Genomic DNA, 19,751 nt, shown 5'->3' on the forward strand with positions numbered 1-19,751 from the left:
TGTAGTGTTTATTATATTAAATGGAGGTTGGTAAATATGTGAAATATACCGATATAAACGAACTTGTTACCATAATGATTGTGTATTTGTTTGATCGTCTACAATTAAATTTGGAAGAAATTATCTAAAACATTGTTTATGTTCATTTACACCACTGTGTGACCTTTTAATATGTTTTTCGTGATGATTTATCATGAGGTTTCATTTGATACAAAATAAGTTCAAAATAACATTTTCGTCTTCATTTTAAGTCTCTTTTATTGAAACTTCGTTTAAAAACACGTGAAATTTTTATATCCGACCTTTTTCGGTCTTTATCAAAATATGACTTTACATTGACAATTTTCATAATTATATTAATAGATCACCTACAATATGAATATAAAAATAAAAATCTATTTTCAATCTTGCTAACTGTCACAAACGAGATTAGTAATAATTAGTTTGACTGCTAGAGCTATCCAACTATCAGGTCCTGAATTAAGATTCAAAGCTATTGAAAAAGCAAAAGCTGCATTAAGAGAAAATAATGATACTGAGAAAATTATAAATAACATATTCAAAAAAAGTATAAATAAATACTACATTTAATTAAGAAACAAAACATCAAAATGTAGAAGACATTTCCTTATCATATGTACAAGGACTTCCACAACAGCTAGCAAATTATTTTAATAAATATATTAGAACAAGTCACGAAGGATAATAGATAATACATTATCGAAATACTTCATTACAATGGAATCTAAAACACCCAAGCACAACATAAAATAAAACTGCATCAACAAACCATGAAATTCCAAAAAAACATAAATTTAATTATAAAGATTCAAAAATTCTAGAAACGGAATCTAATACACGAAATACACGAGCATTTTTAGAAATAGTTCACATACATAAAATAGAACAGTTATCAATGATAAAAAAGTCAAACAATTTAGGAAGGTTTCATATATATTTCTATTTTATAAATTTCGAGGTCACTATTGCTACTTATTTTAAGATATAACCTAGAATAAAAAATTATTTAGTGTATAGTTGGAAACATATTTCTATGTTGATATTGATGTTGTAGGTAAACTATTGATTAATATAATTATGAAAATTTTCAATATATTTTGATAAATACCGCAATTGGTGGAAACGTCAAAACTTTATCTGTTTTTAAACGAAGTTTCAATAGAAGAGATCTAAAATCAATAAGAAAATGAAAAGTTATTGATTGAATTCGCTTGGAACAAGATATGAAAATAGTTAGTATAAGCTTTTACCATAGAGCAATGTCAGACATTTCGGATGTGCTGACGTAAATACAGTTCATTTATTAGTAATAGGAAACATCAAGTAGCAGCTGCAGAGAAAACCGAAAGCAACCAATAAAATTGTGAAGTGCAACATATCAGTGATATAGAAAAACAGGGTGACACAGGAGACCAAGAGTATCTCACCACAAATCTGAGAATAATGAACGAATAAGACAATGTAGAAAAGGTGTGGATGCAAGTATACAAATTAATGGAAATGTTGGCAGAACAAACTCTAGGTTTGAAGTATGGAACAAGCAAGAAAGGATAGATGAGAAGTGTAAAGAAATTAGAGGAGAGGAATTTAGATGACTAAGCACACTAGGAACAGAAGCCAAAAAAATACTCAGACGTCCACAAAGATGTATATTCTAAGTATCTGCCTAAACCTCCTAAAAAGAAATATTAACACATAATCAAAACAAAATTTTTTTTGCTTAAAGAATGTTACTTTAAATGAAATTGACTATCAAAATTAATTTATATTTTTTTACAAAATTTTATTACAAAAGGCGTTATACTATTATGAAAAAATATAAGTAGTTATCACTTATAATTCATCGTGATTGTGTGGAATTTTCTTTAATATTGCGACATATAAGTTATAAAACGCATAAACGCTGACGGATATAATGACAACCAAAGCTGCACCAAAAGTAAAACTCATAAAGGTGCCGTCAATTAATCCTTCATTTGTGGTTCTTCTTCCCTCGTTGTAGTTAACAGGAGATATTCTTTCCGCCATTAGTCTTCTCATATTATTTAGTCTCTGTCGAAGTTCGTCGACTGTTTCAGTTGTGGCTAAAAAGAAATTCTAATTATAAGATAGTCAGGAATATTACAAAAACGACACTTGAAGCACACTATCAAAAGTAGAAAAAAACTATTTATAAATGTGTAAGAACTCTCTTCGAATAATAAACCACTATTCCTATATGTATATGCGTCATCTGCAAATCGAACGGTTTTCACGTAGAAGAAGAGAGATATATTCAAAGATATTTTTTTGGCATGCTATATGAGGTCTTGTCGGAAACTATGATTGGGTCAACCCGATCAAGATCTGAATGTTCAGAAATTAACACGGATTACGTTCATTGTTGTTCGGAAACTGATCGAGTTAATCGGGTCGTAGTCATATGATATATTCTGCCTGGTAGACCAGTGGGTAAATGCGATTTGCAGATGGCTTGTTTCATTTGTCTATGATTTTTTGACCATTAAAAATCATTTTTCCCCTCATATGGTTGTTTACCATTAATTCACATGAGCAGCGTAATTTATAGGTTATTGAGATTTGCGGCTTTCATACTTTTCAACATACAAATAGATGATTGTTATTAAACTCAAGTGCAAAATCCGTGTGAGTGGGTATATCGTTGATAATTACTTAATTACAATTACTATATATCTAGAATTTATTATATAACTAATCTCAGAGTTAACGCGTAAAAAAGTAAAGAAAATAAAAACTTCTTGTAATTCATGTCTTAAATTTGAAATTTGCGGTGTTTGTAACTGTGATCTAAGTCTCGTTGTAGTTTAGGATCCGCAATTGCGATCTACCTAAACCCGAAAAGACCTATGGTTTCATATTTCAAAAGTTTGTTTATTTCCTATGTAGGATCTTTGTTAGTTTAGGTTTTCAACTTTTTACAGAAAAATTTCAATAAATTTTGGTTTGTATTCACATTTTGACGAGACGTGCCTTTTATAGTTGTGATTGTAAAATAAGGAATTAAGAAATATACAAAATTCCAGCACATGCACTTAAGTGTTAAGTTCAAGATCACAAAATCCACATATATTAGCATATTCGGTCTATAGTTAAGGGATAGTAGGTCTGTGAGAGATCTTTAAATAATGTGAGCATATTTCTTTTATTGTTTCAACACTTCAGATGAATTAATTTACTGAAAAAATTGTGAAAACTATTAAATACTGTCTCTTCTTATCTCTTTCCTCATAATAAAATAACTACAAATTATAATAAACTAATTTTTAAAACATTAAAAATGAATTTTTTGGTTAAAAGGGAAACAGAGGAGTGCCAAATTGGCATATTGAAAAATAATGAAAAAATTATTACGCATAAGAGTAAGCTAAACAAAAAAATTCTAATGGGGGAAGCGAATAAATGATTGAAAAAGTGTAAGATAGAGAAGAATGGATATAGAAGAAAATAAATGCACTGGAAATGATGAATATAAAAATATGGGCATCGATACACCGACATAACGATTCAAAATAAATATCTGACAGAAATAATAAAAGATTAACGCAACACGTTTAATATTTTTACTATCAAAGATTCTTATTCTAATGCAACTGGGTGAAATGCAAGATTTGAATTCAAGATATGTCACGTCTGTCTGTTAATTGTTCGGATATGAATTCCTAAACTGTACAATCAGCATTTTTTATCTATATGACTGATTCATCGACTTGTTATGTAATTTATCCGTTACTGGAAAATTTTCTTTAGCCGACACATATAGAAATAAATTTTTCTTTGTTGATGTAACTATTTGTAATTCCCTTTTGTTGATTAACCCACGACAAATAACTGACATATTTGTCTGCTATAAGTTGTGACTACAATAAACGTCAATGTTGATTAAAGATGAATTATGTAAACCTTATCTTCTGAAAAGTTGCAGTCAAAACTGCCTTTTTTAGTATGTGTGTGTATATTAACTCTTCAAGAAACATCGGCGCTTGCCTTTCATTTTTCTTATTTGTCAAGAATATACCTGGATGGTTCGATAAGCACTCGGCTTGAACTAGGGACAGTGGCGTTTTTTGAAAAATATTACTGAATTAGAACGTACACAACCTGTAAATCGTATATTCCAAGTTTTCAGGTGAATATTAAAATAGAAAAAATTTGTTATCGTTATATGATAAAATACTTTTATTTGACCTCAACTCAACCAACATAAAAGCTGAAATGGGTTCTACTTTGTTGCCTCTGGTAAGAGATGTAGTTGGGTATCAACAAATTAAATTCTTTCAAATGTTGGAAGTAGCTAAACAAAAGAAGTTATTACTACGCCACAATTATTAACAAATAATAAAAATATGTGCCAAAAATCGTTACAAGAGATTATGGGGATTATGTTTTGGCTTCGACTACATCTGGGTCTATCCTCGTCATATTTTTATCCTATATTTCATTTTGCTTTTCACAATGTTTTTTCACATTCAAATTGTTACAATGAAATTATATATATTTATTGTGTTACCAAAATATATGAAATCTCTTTATATCCAAATCTATTCTTGATTTTGGAATAGTTTGGCAATTTATTGTGATGCCTTATTCATACCACCTCAATTTGTATTTCTCCAATTTTTTACTTCTTAGGCCTTTTTATATGTTTTTCTTGATCGTCTTAATTTTAGGTCTTTTGATAAAAAACAGGCTGAAATAGATCGGAACGTCAATTTGCAGTCAGATTTTCTATTAAAAGACCTGTAATTAAGATGATTAATCAAGAGAAGCAATTAGTATTTATACCATTTAAACTTGAAAACATTATAATAAACGATTCTACTGTGTCCAAAAAAAAGTATCGGTCATTAAAACAAAAACTTTATATTCGTCATACAAATTTATTTCGGGTCTTTGAAAGTGAGCCCCTTCTAAAATTAGACTCGTACTTTGACGCTAATGAATAATTTATCGATCAAAACAATTTTTGAAATGCTCTTCTATATCTCCTCTAAAGTGAGTACGAATTGTAGAAGGATAATTTTTGTGATTAGCGTGATAAATATATTTTATGTTAAAAACAATAGGAAATTACCACTTTTAAGGAATAATGTAGTATCAGTAGGTATCTAACAATTAAGTACAAAAAACCTTACTAGGCCGTTTAATATTTTGTATAACCTTCTTTAGCCTTAACAACCGATCTATATTCCACCAATGCTAATAATTGGGTTATCAGTTTCAATTTCATGAAGTGCTTCTCATTGATCTTTAGTCCAGTCGTCATTTTATCGAGTACCACCTAATTTAACTTCGCGATTGCCACGTGATAAAGGTGAAAGTCTTAGTCTCCTGGCATATAAATTGATTTCATGAAAATGTCTTCATACAGTTTGAGCATTTATTAAAATATTTTGACATCCTGGAAATCAAAATTGTTGGGTAGACAAATGTGTGTTGTGTACACTTGTATTACCAGTGTTACAGTTTGAAAAACTTTACAAAACAGATATATATATATATATATATATATATATATATATATATATATATATATATATATATATAAATATATATATATAAATATATATATATATATATATATATATATATAAATATATATATTATTTTAGATTTATGCACTTTTTGAGGACATTGATGAGTAAACAAATAAATTGCATATTTTGCATCTACTAAATCTTGAAGCTGTGTTGATGTGTGCATTGCAGAAGTTGTGAGAGGACACTTGGATCCATCGATTAATAAGCGATTTTGCTAATTATATATATTTTTGAAATTTGAAACATCAATTTGTTGAATCATTGAAAACCATCTCAATATCTTATTTTTGTTTAATATCTATAGTGCATGTTTTCCATGAGATGATAATGTATACAAGTCATCCAAGTATGAAGACGTAAAATTTCCTGGTCTAATTTCTCTCATAATTCGTAAGAAATTACATACTTTACAATCTTTATCAAACAAATAAACGATGACGTATTCTATCAAAATTAGGACACTCTGTAAACATTATCAATGAATGTAAAAAATCACGATTAGGAAAGTAATAGTATATATATATATATATATATATATATATATATATATATATATATATATATATATATATATATATATATATATATATATATATATGTATGTATATATATAAATGCATCTAAATGTTCTTGATTTTAGGTCTCTTCTGTATCAAAATTAGTTTTTTTTGATAGTTTTTAATATAAAGATAAATTTTGACGATTTAAACTTTTTGAGCTTTTAGGTTGGTTTTTATTTGGATTTTATTTTGTCATTTTTTAACAGTCATCAACATAGCGTTTAAAAAACATACATTGAATTTTAAGCAGGAAGAAATTCCATATTATAAATGTAATAATTTCCTATATGTCTCAATATATTCAATCCTAAAATCTAATTCACAATAGAAATAGAAAACAATAACTAATATAAATTTTCTAGATTTAACTCTCATCAAAACTAATGATAGTAGAATTGAAACTAAGTTATATACGAGTACAACAGAAACATAATCTGAACAATACCTAAATTATAATTCACACCATCCAACAACACAAGAAAACAGTGTCATATTAGAATTAGCAGATAGAGCTTAGTTTACCCGAATATCAATTCGAAGTAATTGGAAATCTTAAAACTTCCTTAATAAATTATCAACATCCTTCAAACCAAATTAATAAAATTATTCAACAACTTTTATATAAATTTTATAATAATAATAACTTAAATCCACATTCACAAACATATTCAAACCAAGAAGAAAAAATACTATATATATAGCTTTACATTATAGCAATCAATTATATAAAAAATTAAAATATATCCTATCCAAACACAACATCAATGTATATCATAAATCGGGAAATACACTGTCCCCATTATATACAAAATTAAAAAGCAAAATACAAAAAAAAGAATGTTATTTACTTAATACCATGCTTAAATTGTCCAAAAAATTATATAGGAGTGACTATGAATTATCTGGAAAATAGGATAAATGGTCACAAATATACTAAAAATGCATCAACCTCATTACATAAACATAGAAAAAATGAAAAGCATGATTTAGATTTCAAAAATACCAAAACATTAAATCAAGATAAAAATTAACAACAAAGAAATGATCTTTAAAAAACATAATAAATTATTAGTTAATGATAAACAAAACATAAAAATATTGAGTAAAATTCATTATAATTTAATCAATTAAATTTTCAAACTTATATATCGTTAAGTATCTAAGGTAGGTAAACTGATATCTAACATTACTCTTCTCGGTCACATTATGGCATTACTTTTTGACATTAAAAAAAAATAATTATTACAAGTTTTTTTTCATTTTTGATCATTGTTAATTATAAGTTTTATGATATATTTCAAGTCAGAAGCGAAACGTGAAGATAAAATAAAATACAAATGTTTTGGATATCCTGACTTTCTTTTTATACGGTAATGCAATAAATGTAATAACTCACAACTATAATGAAAAATATGTAATGAAAATAATTTATAAGTATTGAATATATATACACATAAATTTCTGTAATATTTTGAGTTACTGTATCTGTTACAAAACAACATAGTTTACAGTTTCCTTTCGATTTACACTCGTATACTTAATGTGAAAGCACTGATGCGTCCACATAAAACTTTTAGTAGACTGTCTATGAATCCTATCTGTATAAAAAAGCTTTTTTAAGGAAATGAATATAGGGAAACGACTTACGTGGTTCCACTTGATCCATTCAAGGGAAGTGAGGCACGCGAAAACGTTGAAGGACGCTGTCTTGTGTTAAGAGATTATGATTATATTGATTAGTTAAGGGATACAGAAGAAGAACATGTGTATAACTAAAACTGGACCAAATGGAAGCAGATACTGGATCGAAAACAGTAAATCCCGCCCTCGGTAAGGGAAAGCATGCGCCGTTTACAATTTTCTCATCATTCACTTGCCAATTTTGAGAAAAATCGCGTAATAGTTAGTGATTTAATGGTAGTAACGAAAAACTGAACAAAATTATTAGTGAATTTTTATCTAAATTTTGGTGTAAGTTGCAAACATCCATGTTTTCCTTTGATTTTGCACTAATCGTTGTCGTAACACCTTTCTCCTCGTTGTGGAAAAACATCAATTAAATGTTTAATTTTATTGAATACAAAATTTGTTTACATTTCCATGTTGATGTGTTTGAGTGTTAATAATTTGTATACAGAGGATGATTAGAAGTGTTTGATAAATGTTCAGTAGTTTCTCAAAGTGTTAGATGTTATATTTGTTGCTGAGTCAGCTATATTTAGAATCGTATTTGAAAGTGGAGGACGTTACTGAAGACAGCTACAGCTACGGAGCGCACATACTCTGAAGACATTAAATCGATTAAAAGACTCTTACGTGTTGTTGACTCCTATTTAATTGAATCGAACCGAAATATTAAAACGAATGTACATCACGGCCGCAGGTTTACTAAATATGCGCTCTGTTCAAAATATGAGATGTAAGTAAGCATCTTTCTCAAGTAGATATCGTAACTAAATGAAGATCGCGCGCGAGTGTATATATACTTATACATATAATACCATATATTATATCTATAAAGATGTTATTGATCTCCAGGATGTTGGGGTCTAGCCACGTGTTTGTGTCCTTATGTTATTGTAGAATCTTTCAGTTATCCTTTACTTTCTACCACTATTGATCTGTAATGGAATAACGAAGCTGCCCCCAATGTTGAAGATTCCCGCACGTTTTAAACAATGTGACCTCAGTGTATCCCTTGCCTTTGATTATTGTGACTGCATTGTCAACATGGGTACAAGGGCTGCTGCATGTAAGAGACTTTTACCTTCTATGTTACCACATTTCTTATAGTTTTTTATGTTTGTTTATATGTAGATGTTGCATGCTAAGTGTCGCCGACCACAAGTTTCTTCACAAAAAAAATTATTTTTATGTATAAATTTCTCTAAATTTGTTGTGGCGATAAAATACCAAAGTTACTCTTTTTAAGTTATATGGCATCTGGGACCTAAGATATATTCCAAGTAAATTGTTAAAATAAATGTTCTTGATTTTAGGTCTCTTCTGTTTTAAAATAAGTCTTTTTTAATTTTTTAAGAAAAGATAAAAATTATTAAATAAAAACTATTTGTAAAACAGAAAAGATCTGAAATCAAGAATATTTAGAAGAATAAACATGTATAAAAGGTCTAAGAAATAAGTGCTCTTATAGCGCACAACCATCAATTTGTTTATATATTTCATTAAATATCAAAAAAACATACAGTCAATTGTAAATATTCAAAAATTCTTGGAACGGAATCAAAAACATACGAAAAAGATATATATATATATATATATATATATATATATATATATATATATATATAACCTAAACAATTTGAGTGTTCATAGTTTTATTATATAAATTTTAATGCAACTTCGAAGAATTTAATTAAGGTCTGCCAAGGAAAAATTAATTTTTCTATTTTGCTTATTTTGATATTCAGTTTATAGGTGATCTATTAAATAACATAATTACGTAAATTGTAAATGTGAAGTTATATTTTGAAAAATAGTTCGAAACTTCAAATTTTTACCTGTTACTTTTAACTGACTTCCTATTCACGGAACACAAAATTATCACGAAAAACATAAACTTTTTACTTCTTAGACCTTTTTATGTATACTTCATAAAAAATTACTTATCTTGATTTATGGATAATCATGATAAAGATGTGAAAAATTATAATAATATATTATTTGTATATTCCAAAAAATTATTATTATTATGTTTAGTTAATTTCTTCGGTTATTGAAATTGAAATCCGTCTAGCTAAATGTCGTTACTAATGACGTTGTATTTTAATGTAATTAATTCAAGATGTATGCCCAGATTACATTAAATTTATTTAAATCATTTTTTATACATTGATTATCTTGAGCTATATCCTTTTCAAAAACAGGCGTTTTCCATTGTTAATTTTTGCTGTTAATTCTCTGGATTATTTGAAATCCATACAAATATATGGATTCAATCCTCAATTGTTTCATATATGTACAATGTTCCTATTTTTATATTATATTTATGACAATAAGTTCTCTTATGATAAATATATGAATATATATTGGGTCTATCGTATTTTTTCATGGAAAATGCTACATCTTGATACTCAACACCAAAAGGTAAAGAACCTTTCTTTACCGACAAGGATTTTCTTAACAGCTGTTGAATTATTTTCGTTAATAAAAACACAATACATTATCAAAATGTTTCAGTATTTTAAAATCTAAATCCATAAAACATAAAATGATATTATTTATAAGGTAATAATATTAAATTCATGCGACAAAATTCTGGAGGTAATTGCTCGTATGAAATTTGAGTTCTTATTTTTTTTTCTAAAATTTCTAAAAAGCTAGAGACATCAAATTTTATAATTTTCGTGTAACCACGGGCATTTTTTCAATATTTCTGTTAAATTATACGGGAGAGAAATTAGCAAACCTTACTCTATTTCATATCAAAACATTCTTTCGAGATGCAGTTTTATGAAATGAAGTTAAACTTAAAATCTGTTTTATTTGAAAATATTTTTTTTGTTAAATTTTTTTCCCTCAACTAATAGCTGCAGAGAAAGTAATAAATACCATGATTTATAATTTTTTCAATAAATTGAATAGAAAACATTAAAGATGTAAAATATAATACGATTCATAATAAATGCTTAAAAGTGAGGGCTGCTATTTCCACCCGAATAATAAGAAACAGGAAAATTGAAAAAATACCCGAAGCTAGTCCTTTACGAGTGCACGAAAATTACAAGTTTCAAGTTTCTAGCTTCACCGAAATTTTTGGAAAAAAAAAAAACTCAATTTTAGTTACCACTTGTAAGGAAAGACTCATCTTAATTCCATAAGAGCAATTACCCCCTAAATTTTTGTTAAAATCAACTAAAAATACAAAAGTGAAAACGTTATGGAATTGAATTATCAAACAAAATAACATTTCTTAAATCTAATAAGTTCTACATCTCGCACACTCATTTCAACAGAGCGTTCTCTATAATATAACACTATAAAACTTTCACTATGAAAACCTATAACTCTCCTCATGATATTTATATATTATATATTATAATATAATATATAATATTAATGCATCTAAATGCTCTTGATTTTAGATCTCTTCTGTTTTAAAAATAGTTTTTTTTTGATAGTTTTTAAAAGAAAGATAAATTTTGACGTTTCGACTTTTCTTCTTTATCAAAATATGATATTGACACTGACAATTTGCGTATTTATATTGATCTAAAGATCACCTTAATCATGAATATCAAAATAAGGATAAATCAATTTAGAACAATAAGAAAAATTAATTTTTCCTTGGTTTCCACAAACATATTAAATTTATTAGAATTTACAAAATAGAGCTATAAATTTTAGTTAAATTATTTAGATCTTTTTTATCATTTATAGCTTTTTCGTTCTTATGAATGTGAACCATTTCTTAAGCCATTCATAAAAACGAAAAAGCTATAAATGATAAAAGAGATCTAAATAATTTAAATAAAATTAAAACCACCGAAATATATTTTCAGTGCTTTTGAATTGTATTAATTCTTGTAAAAATTTGGATGTTGATTCAGAATCAATTAATCAATAGTTCTATCAACGTCAATTTAAATATTGAATTTTGAAACCTATGAATTTAAAAATTGATATATATATATATATATATATATATATATATATATATATAATATATATATATATATATATATATATATATATATATATATATATATATATATATTTAGCACGTGTTACTTCATATATACTTATATTTGATTGACCAACAAGTCCAAGGTTGGATTGGTTGGTGTATCATAAATAATACGAAGTATTGAAAAAAAATTATATACTTCTATACTATATTGATTGATTCTGTTAACAATCCATCAATTGGTTTTTGTCTAAAATTTCTAGAATTTTGAGATTTTTCTTTCTAAAATCCAATTAATAATTTTATCCGTAGTGGTAAAATTTGCGATTTTAGTGTATTCAGATATTTTGAAATTAAAAATATTTTCCATTACTGTTGACCAGATGCTATTTTGTATGAGAAAAAATAATTAATCCACTTTAGTTTGTCTTCAATTCTTGAATTATTATACTGGTGAATCTATATGTAATTACAAAAACAATTCACCAGATATTAATTTGGCTCTCTACTCAAGATCCATACCGATTTATCGACATAAAAATAGTAAAAGAGTAGGTATTTATACCAGACTATTCAATTTATCACTGGTGTGTGGTAAATATATTTGATATTGTTTGTGGATCAGGCCAGTGGTGTCATGGCAAATTTAGCAGTGTCGGAACGCTGAAACTGACTTTGATGGCGCCGCCCGGTGATATGGAGAGTTGTGGCGGCTGCGCAGCAACGTTAGTGCCGCGCCGGCTGCAAAATCTAGTTCCCGCATATTTAGTCTACCTTCTTTGAACCTTAGTTACTTTAATAATAAATTCATTACATATTATATTTAATACTGCTCTTTTGAGACAACAATGAGAGCTTTGTATAAATTAGCCCGTATTCAAATAATACCGTAATTCATAACTGAAAATTCTTTTGTGTTACTAAGTCGTATGAAGCCATTGTACTTTGTATTTATCACTATTCTGTAAAATACATTTGAAATTCATATTGCATTAAGACAAAAATGAAAAAAAAAAATAGAACAAAGCTGATAGTAAAAAACATGGTTTATTAATTTGAATCATACAAAGGACATTTAAAAAATCTTAGCATATGTTTTTTCCTCGTCCAGTGACGGTTTCGCCTGGCGTGTTCTCGTGTCGTCTGCGCTACGGTGCCTCCTCATCCAAGTTTTGACATAAGGTTCCACTTTCCAGTCTTTGATATTTGGCCCATGATGTTTTATAAACATAAGGCTCGAAACGTGTTTTGCCAAAATCCTTGACCTCAAATCAGTGATTATTCGATTCATGAGGCTGAACCCATTCTGATGAACTATATGGTATCCATTTCGTGCAGTTTAATAAAGGTGTAAGGTCCTTAGGTACTCTTGAGCTATCCTCAGTAAAAACTCTAATCTACCGATTTTTCAGCCCGCCACTGATCAGTTTACAGGACTTTTAAGTCTGACAATAGTGAGTCATATTCTACCTTACTGGCTGAGGTACCATCCGCTGACGCTGATGTTGATTCATGACTGGATTTGGTAGAAAACATTTTTCTATTAAGATTGTTTATTACATTGGTTATAAGTTGGCTATGGTTGATGACCTTAATCTTTTGGTTGTTTGTGAGGGGAACATTGTTAAAATGGCCCTCTGTCGCAGCAACATAAGCTTCAAGAGACTCGGTTCCAGGTTTTTCTTTGAGGAGTTCAAAAAATTGTATACTTCTTATTAAGTTATTCGCATAAACAACAGTAGTTTTTCGATTTTGCAAAAATTCTGACAGTATTGAAAGTTCTGCCAAAATATCGTATATAACGGCAAGATTTAGTAGGAACTGAGATGACGAAAACTGCTTGGAGAGACCACTGTACATAGCTCTTTCTGTTGAAGTTCTGTCTGCGTCTACTTTAGCCTTTTCAAAATGGTTGTGTATAGCAGAGTATCCATACCATACTGAAGAAACTGCTCGGAAATAACTTGCTACCCATCTAGTTCCCAGAATCTTTCCTATTTTCTGTATTTCTTTTTCTAGCTTTGAGGCACATTCAGCTGATTTTTTGGTGATTTATTATAAATGGAGTAGATTTTATCCATAAGACAATAATGCCTGGATACATTTTACTCAGCCTCTCTGCAACGCCTGTTTTTTTTCCCTAACATTACGCTGGCACCATCACTTAAGAGGAGTTGTCGTCTATAAGAATTGAAATCTCTCCAGAAATTTCTAAAATTTCGTTAGAAATCTTCTTTTTCATTTCATCCGAAATGTGGTCAATAATCTCTGCTGCCGTATTCCTCGAGTGTAATACAACTCCAATGGCGATACCATTAGGCTTTTTCAGTTATAAACGATCAAAATGGTCGGAATAGGGCCTATTTTTCTTGGCTATATAATATGCCGTTCTGAACACAGTTTTTGTTGTCTCAAGATGTGTAGAATTAATTGAATCACTTATTTTTTCAATTGACTCAGATTTGGCTACTTCAGTGATTCGTTCTGCTGCTTTGTGGCTGTACGATGTTTTATGGTCAAAAAATTTTTTTCTCAGTGACGTTAGTTGAGCAGTCTCAGTTTTACCACTAAAGGTAATTAAGTAAGAACGCCATTCATTAGATATGCTTGACCGTTCTATCTTATAGGTATCTAAATGTGAAACATTTTTACATGTGATACAGCCAAGTTTTCCGTCTTTGCAATCAAGCCATAGAAAAGCTTCTTTTTTTCGCTCCCACATTTCTTGAGTCCAAACAATAGGCCACTTTAAACCGGCAGTAATGGTTGCTTCCTCTGTACAAAGAAACCAAATTAAGCAAAGGATCGGGTTGCGAAATATCATCATAGGGATTACCTTTATTTTTATCGTGAAGAAACATTGAACTCACTTCTTCTGCAGCGACACTGGTACGGGAAACTGGTAGTACACTCTGTATTGCCTCGTCATTTGAAGAAGGAGAAGAATCAGGTTCAGGTTCTATTTTGTCTCGGATGAAAAATGAGGTTAAAGTTTTTTCCTAATAGGTTCCATTACATTCCTTAACCAAACTCAATAAGAAAAGTGCAAAAAAAAATAAACCAAAAATAGACTCGATTAATAGCAAATAAATTCACCGAACACAAGAAAAATACAACGAACACTGTTGACGCGTGGGTAGGTAACAAGTTACTGAAAAAAATAAGGCGAGTACTGAGGTTAGGTGCGTACTGCGTAGTGTGGAGGGAGGTCATTGACACCGTGGTAGCACGTGACTGCGCGCGCAACTCTCAATTCGGCCATTTTTATAATGGAGATCACAACAGAAATATTCGCGATAGCAGCGGTGGTGGAGGGAGAGTATGATCGTTTACATTAGAAGTTCTATTGCACTTTCAATACGGACAGAGTAAGGGATTTTTTAATTCCTTTTCTAAAAATTATCATTTAGTTTACTTTTTAAATTTATGTAACAGTAATTTTGTCGTTACTGGCTGGAACAAACCATATTTTAAAATATGCAAAAATCAGTGCCGGAACGGCGTTCCCGCGCGTTCCGCCACTATGACACCACTGGATCAGGCTTGATGTAGTTCACAAACCATAAATACTATATTACCTAGTATATATGGTTTGTGATATAATTGTTCATTGTTTTCTCAATATTTTAATGGTTAGGCTAGATTTCATTTCTTGTACTATATTTATTGCTATAATGGAGAAAGCTAAGTATATTTTTCATTTTTATTATAAAACTAAAAAAAAAACTTTTTTATACTAGGTGTAGGTGCAGGATCTATTTTTGTATATAATTTTAAAAGTACAATTATAATTATTTATAGGTGAGGATTGTGCTATTAATATATAAACAGATTTATACGCAAAAAACTGAACCTATTTAATCGTGAAAACATTTATTAGGTAGCTCCACCAAGTCGGAAAACTAAGATGTGAGGTAGATTTAGTTACTGCCTAGTAGTAACTTTCAGTATACTAAATGAAAAATCAATTAATCAATGGAAAATAGCTGTTTACATCTCAATAATCTGAAATAGCTTCTTATTTCTCTCGATATTTTAACCCAGACAAACCTTTTGGATATCAAATGGTTTATAACAGAAAGTATTGTAAATCTATTTGATATCTTTTTCAAACATCCACCCTACTCGATTCTAAAAAATCCAGTTTGAATTTCTACATATTTAATTGAAATTTAAAATTTATACTTAGCCTACTTATTATTATACTGATGCTTTTTAAAGAAACTGGTAATGAAATTAAAATCGAATACACAAGCCTTTAGAAAACGTCCATGCACAAGCCTACTTAAGTTATCTAAACTGAATATTGACAAAGATACAATTACAATATTTTTCGTTTGTCACAAGATTAAATTCCATAAAGAGAAGTTCTTACGTACAGGTGATAAGTATAGACTATTATTCTTGGCGCAAGATAATTTTATAAAAAAATTAAGTTTACTAATAAGCCCACATTTACTACTAGTGGGGTTCTAGCGTATCAAAATTGTAGATATTGAGGCACAGATAATTCTGATTGTATTATATAAATTATAATATAATCCTCTTAGAAAATAAGTATGGTGAAAATAACTTTAATAAATAAAACTAATTTAATTATCCTAAAATAAAATAATCATTGTTTTGTATACATGACACATTAGCAATGTGGCAAATATTTTTAATAAATTTTTATGATATATCTAACGCAAAGCAAAATATTTATATAAATTTGACAGCTGGTAGTAATCCGGGTATAAATTTTAAGTTTCAATTGATTATTATTACTCTGAATGGTTGTGTAAAAATTAAAGTCTAAATATCTTAAAATAACAAAAACGTCTCATCTCATCTCAAATCCGACTCAATCCATACGAAGAGGTTAACTCAACACTAGGTCATCAGCATTTATTACTAAACAATGTATGCAATGTGATAACAACTAGAACCATATTTTTCTATACTTTATTCGTTCTTCCTTCTCTGTATATATCAAGATTCAATAATTTCAAGCCATATACAATCTATGAAAGTTGGGGCGTTGGGTCTTTTCACACCATCCCATTCTATCATAACATCACTTACCTTAATTTTATTATAAATAAAAAACCAAATTGTCCTATAAAAATACCAGTTCTGCATTTTAATTTAGTTACATATCAGAAACAAAAGTTTTCCGTCAAATATTGCATCCCAAATGCTAAAATTTTTGTTCTAATACTACAATCTACATTTCAATTCATTAAAGTGGATACCTAAAAACATAATAATAATTAATTCACGTGAAAAATAAGTTAATTAATTTTAAACGATGATTCAATCAAGAGATAACTATTTAATTATTACTGCTCTGAAAAATGTAGGAAAGTAGAAGTCATTTTGATTAAATTTCTTATTTTAGGATTATTATACATATTTAAAGAGAAGTTTTGAAAAACTTCCAATTCAAATTATACAACATTTATAAACGGAAATATGATTACCTCTTGCCACCCTCTTCGAAAGATAGGTACATCCCCAATTTTTTTAATGGAAAGTATAGACTTGTGGTATATCATGCGAAAGGTCTCTTCCAGAATATATTTAGAACTTATTTCTCGATTGATAATAAGAATGTGAGCAGAATATATATTAAAATGTTACCTTGACTATTTGTTAACAACGCGTCAGCAATTTTTGTTTGTCAATTTAAGTGATCATTTTTATAATTGTCAACTGTTGGTATTTCACCGACTTATTTCTAAATCGGTGGAACGGGAGGCGAGGATCGGTAAAATCGTTTAACCCATTAGATTTATTTGTATAGAAAAATGTTAAGACTATTATTGTATAACTAAACTTCGTAAAGAGACAATTTTCTCTTAGGATTAAATTGTTGCATTGAGCGTTTTGAATATCTACTCTATTAACATTCATATTTCCTTCTTTTACTCTATGAACAACTATTACATTTTATTTTTTGAATGTGTTGTACAGAATTTGAGTAATTATGTGATTTTATCTTCTTGTGTTTAATTTTCCAATAAAATTAAAAAATTGAGGATTTTATTTCTCATTTAAATGGGGTTGAAGGCTCCCGTCAATGCCAATTTTTGAGTAATATTCATTCGACAAATCTGATATCTTCAATTTAACTGAGAATCTAATTTCGAAAGCAAAGAAAGACTTTGGCCAAGATCCCATCTTTTTTAAGCAGTACCTCAATTCAATAGAAAAAAATTATGGAGCATTTTATAATGAATTTCACTATAGTAAATGAAATCCCTGTCTGGAGGTCAGAAATTTTCAATTTGAAACAATTGTATTGATTAAAAAAAATAACAGTTCAAAAACCAATCAAACGAAAGCAAAAGGAAAATAAGTGGATATGTGGAAATAACAGAAGAGAAAATAGTTAGCTTTGGCAAATTGTTTAGGGAAAATGAAACCTGAGTTTAATCGCTGTTCACACTTGTTTAAGAAAAAACTTGATTGTAGTACAACATTGCTCTAAACTGTGATGCCCTATTTATGTTTTACTCAACAAAAATACAATTTTATTACTCATATTTATCAGCTATACGAAGCTGAAATTCGGACTAAGGAATTGGATTGCCAGATCTGCAGTGTTGCCATTACCACTACTTCTCTCATAACTCTTAGTGGCAACTCGTTTCCTTTTACTGGTAACAACATCTGTCAAAACATTACTTTTTGTTCCACCTAACTACTTTGGTTAAATAAAACTATTAGCGAGATAGGTAAGTGATGCATGATATTCACATTACACGTAGGTATCAATTCATTTGGAACCGTTACATAATAAAGTAGAGCGTTTAATCAGAAAGAAGGCACATCAGTTATCTGTTAAAAGAAACAATAAGACCTTGTTGTTCTTTTAATATAAAAATAAATACGTTTTCTATTGAACCAAGTTTCTCGACTAACAAAAGTACGATATACTTTGTAAAACCGTATTCTCTAGTTGTGTAAATAAATATTCAAACAAGCCTACCCTAGAAATTTAAAAAATGTGTGCTTTGTTTGAATACTTAAAGTAGATAACAAATAACATGTTAATCACTAGACCAGGAGAAGTACATTAGCTTATTCAGAGGTAATAAGTTTAGAAACAAATAGAAATACGATTGAAAGTGGACACCATTGATATTAATCAATTTAAAAGTTTTATCACATATACGTTCTTTGTTTAAACTTTGTTTAACCTCCTTAGAGCTATTGGTCTGTTTATTGTTTTGTGCAGATATAGCTTCGTCTTTCTGGAAATTTTTTTGGAACTTATCGCATTCATCCCCTTCTAGATTTTCTTGTAACCGTCGTTTTTGATAACTACCCCAAGATATACATAACTTTGAACTTGTTGTAAACTCATTATTTTTTCTATATAAATTTTTATCGAAAAACTTTTCATTACTTTTGTGGTGTTGTCATTATCATGAACTTCGATTTATCTTCGTTGACGTAGATTCACTGTCGCTGCCGTTTCTATGAAAGCTCTGCAATTTTCTTTAAGCTCGTTAACAAATTAAAAAGATTACTACATCGGCTGCGTATTCCAGTAATTGTTTTGTCGCACTATCTATTCTAATACTATATTGACCAGCGAAGTGGTTAACGTTTTAATCTTGTGTTGGTCTGGAAACATTTTGATATTCTTTGGTTTGCGTTTATCTTCGTTTTTGTATGTTCGAGTGTCATTTTGGTAAGATTTATTAGCTGTTTTGGACTTAAGATCGTCCATAACAAATAATTTCTATTGATAGTATCATGAATTTTTTGGAAATCTATGAGAACTGAATAAATTGGCAGATCATATTCATATCATATTCCTATCATTTTGGTCTCATCCATTATCATTTCCACATTTTTATTTTATATTTGCATGGTCCCCTGCGCAGCTTGCCTTCTATTGTATTCTATTTCTTTATTTACACAGTTTTCTTCTATACGCCTTATTCTACTCTCCATTCCTTTTCGTTTCTTTGC

General features: G+C 28.9%; 2 protein-coding genes across 6 annotated transcripts in view; one reads left to right on the plus strand and one right to left on the minus strand.

Annotated features, from left to right (window-relative positions):
• Window positions 1-1,270: 1,270 nt before the first annotated feature.
• LOC130451772 (uncharacterized) lies at window positions 1,271-7,913 on the minus strand. The gene is made up of 2 exons (XM_056791000.1): window positions 7,787-7,913; window positions 1,271-2,105 (listed from the first exon to the last, which is right to left on the minus strand). The coding sequence occupies exons 1-2, from the start codon at window positions 7,803-7,805 to the stop codon at window positions 1,855-1,857; spliced, it is 270 nt and encodes an 89-aa protein (XP_056646978.1). The 5' UTR covers window positions 7,806-7,913; the 3' UTR covers window positions 1,271-1,854.
• A 93-nt stretch (window positions 7,914-8,006) lies between these two features.
• LOC130451773 (protein unc-79 homolog) overlaps window positions 8,007-19,751 on the plus strand; it is a 62,996-nt gene continuing 51,251 nt past the window's right edge. For 3 of the 5 annotated variants that reach the window (XM_056791001.1, XM_056791002.1, XM_056791005.1), the window contains exon 1: window positions 8,032-8,891. In XM_056791001.1, coding sequence (XP_056646979.1) covers window positions 8,789-8,891 — 103 coding nt within the window. In that variant the 5' untranslated portion in view covers window positions 8,032-8,788. Of the gene's footprint in view, window positions 8,892-19,751 lie in introns of all 5 variants that reach the window. The other 2 variants (XM_056791003.1, XM_056791004.1) reach the window with 2 other exon arrangements.

Source organism: Diorhabda sublineata, chromosome X (assembly GCF_026230105.1).
Source record: "Diorhabda sublineata isolate icDioSubl1.1 chromosome X, icDioSubl1.1, whole genome shotgun sequence".
NCBI classification, from domain to species: domain Eukaryota; kingdom Metazoa; phylum Arthropoda; class Insecta; order Coleoptera; family Chrysomelidae; genus Diorhabda; species Diorhabda sublineata.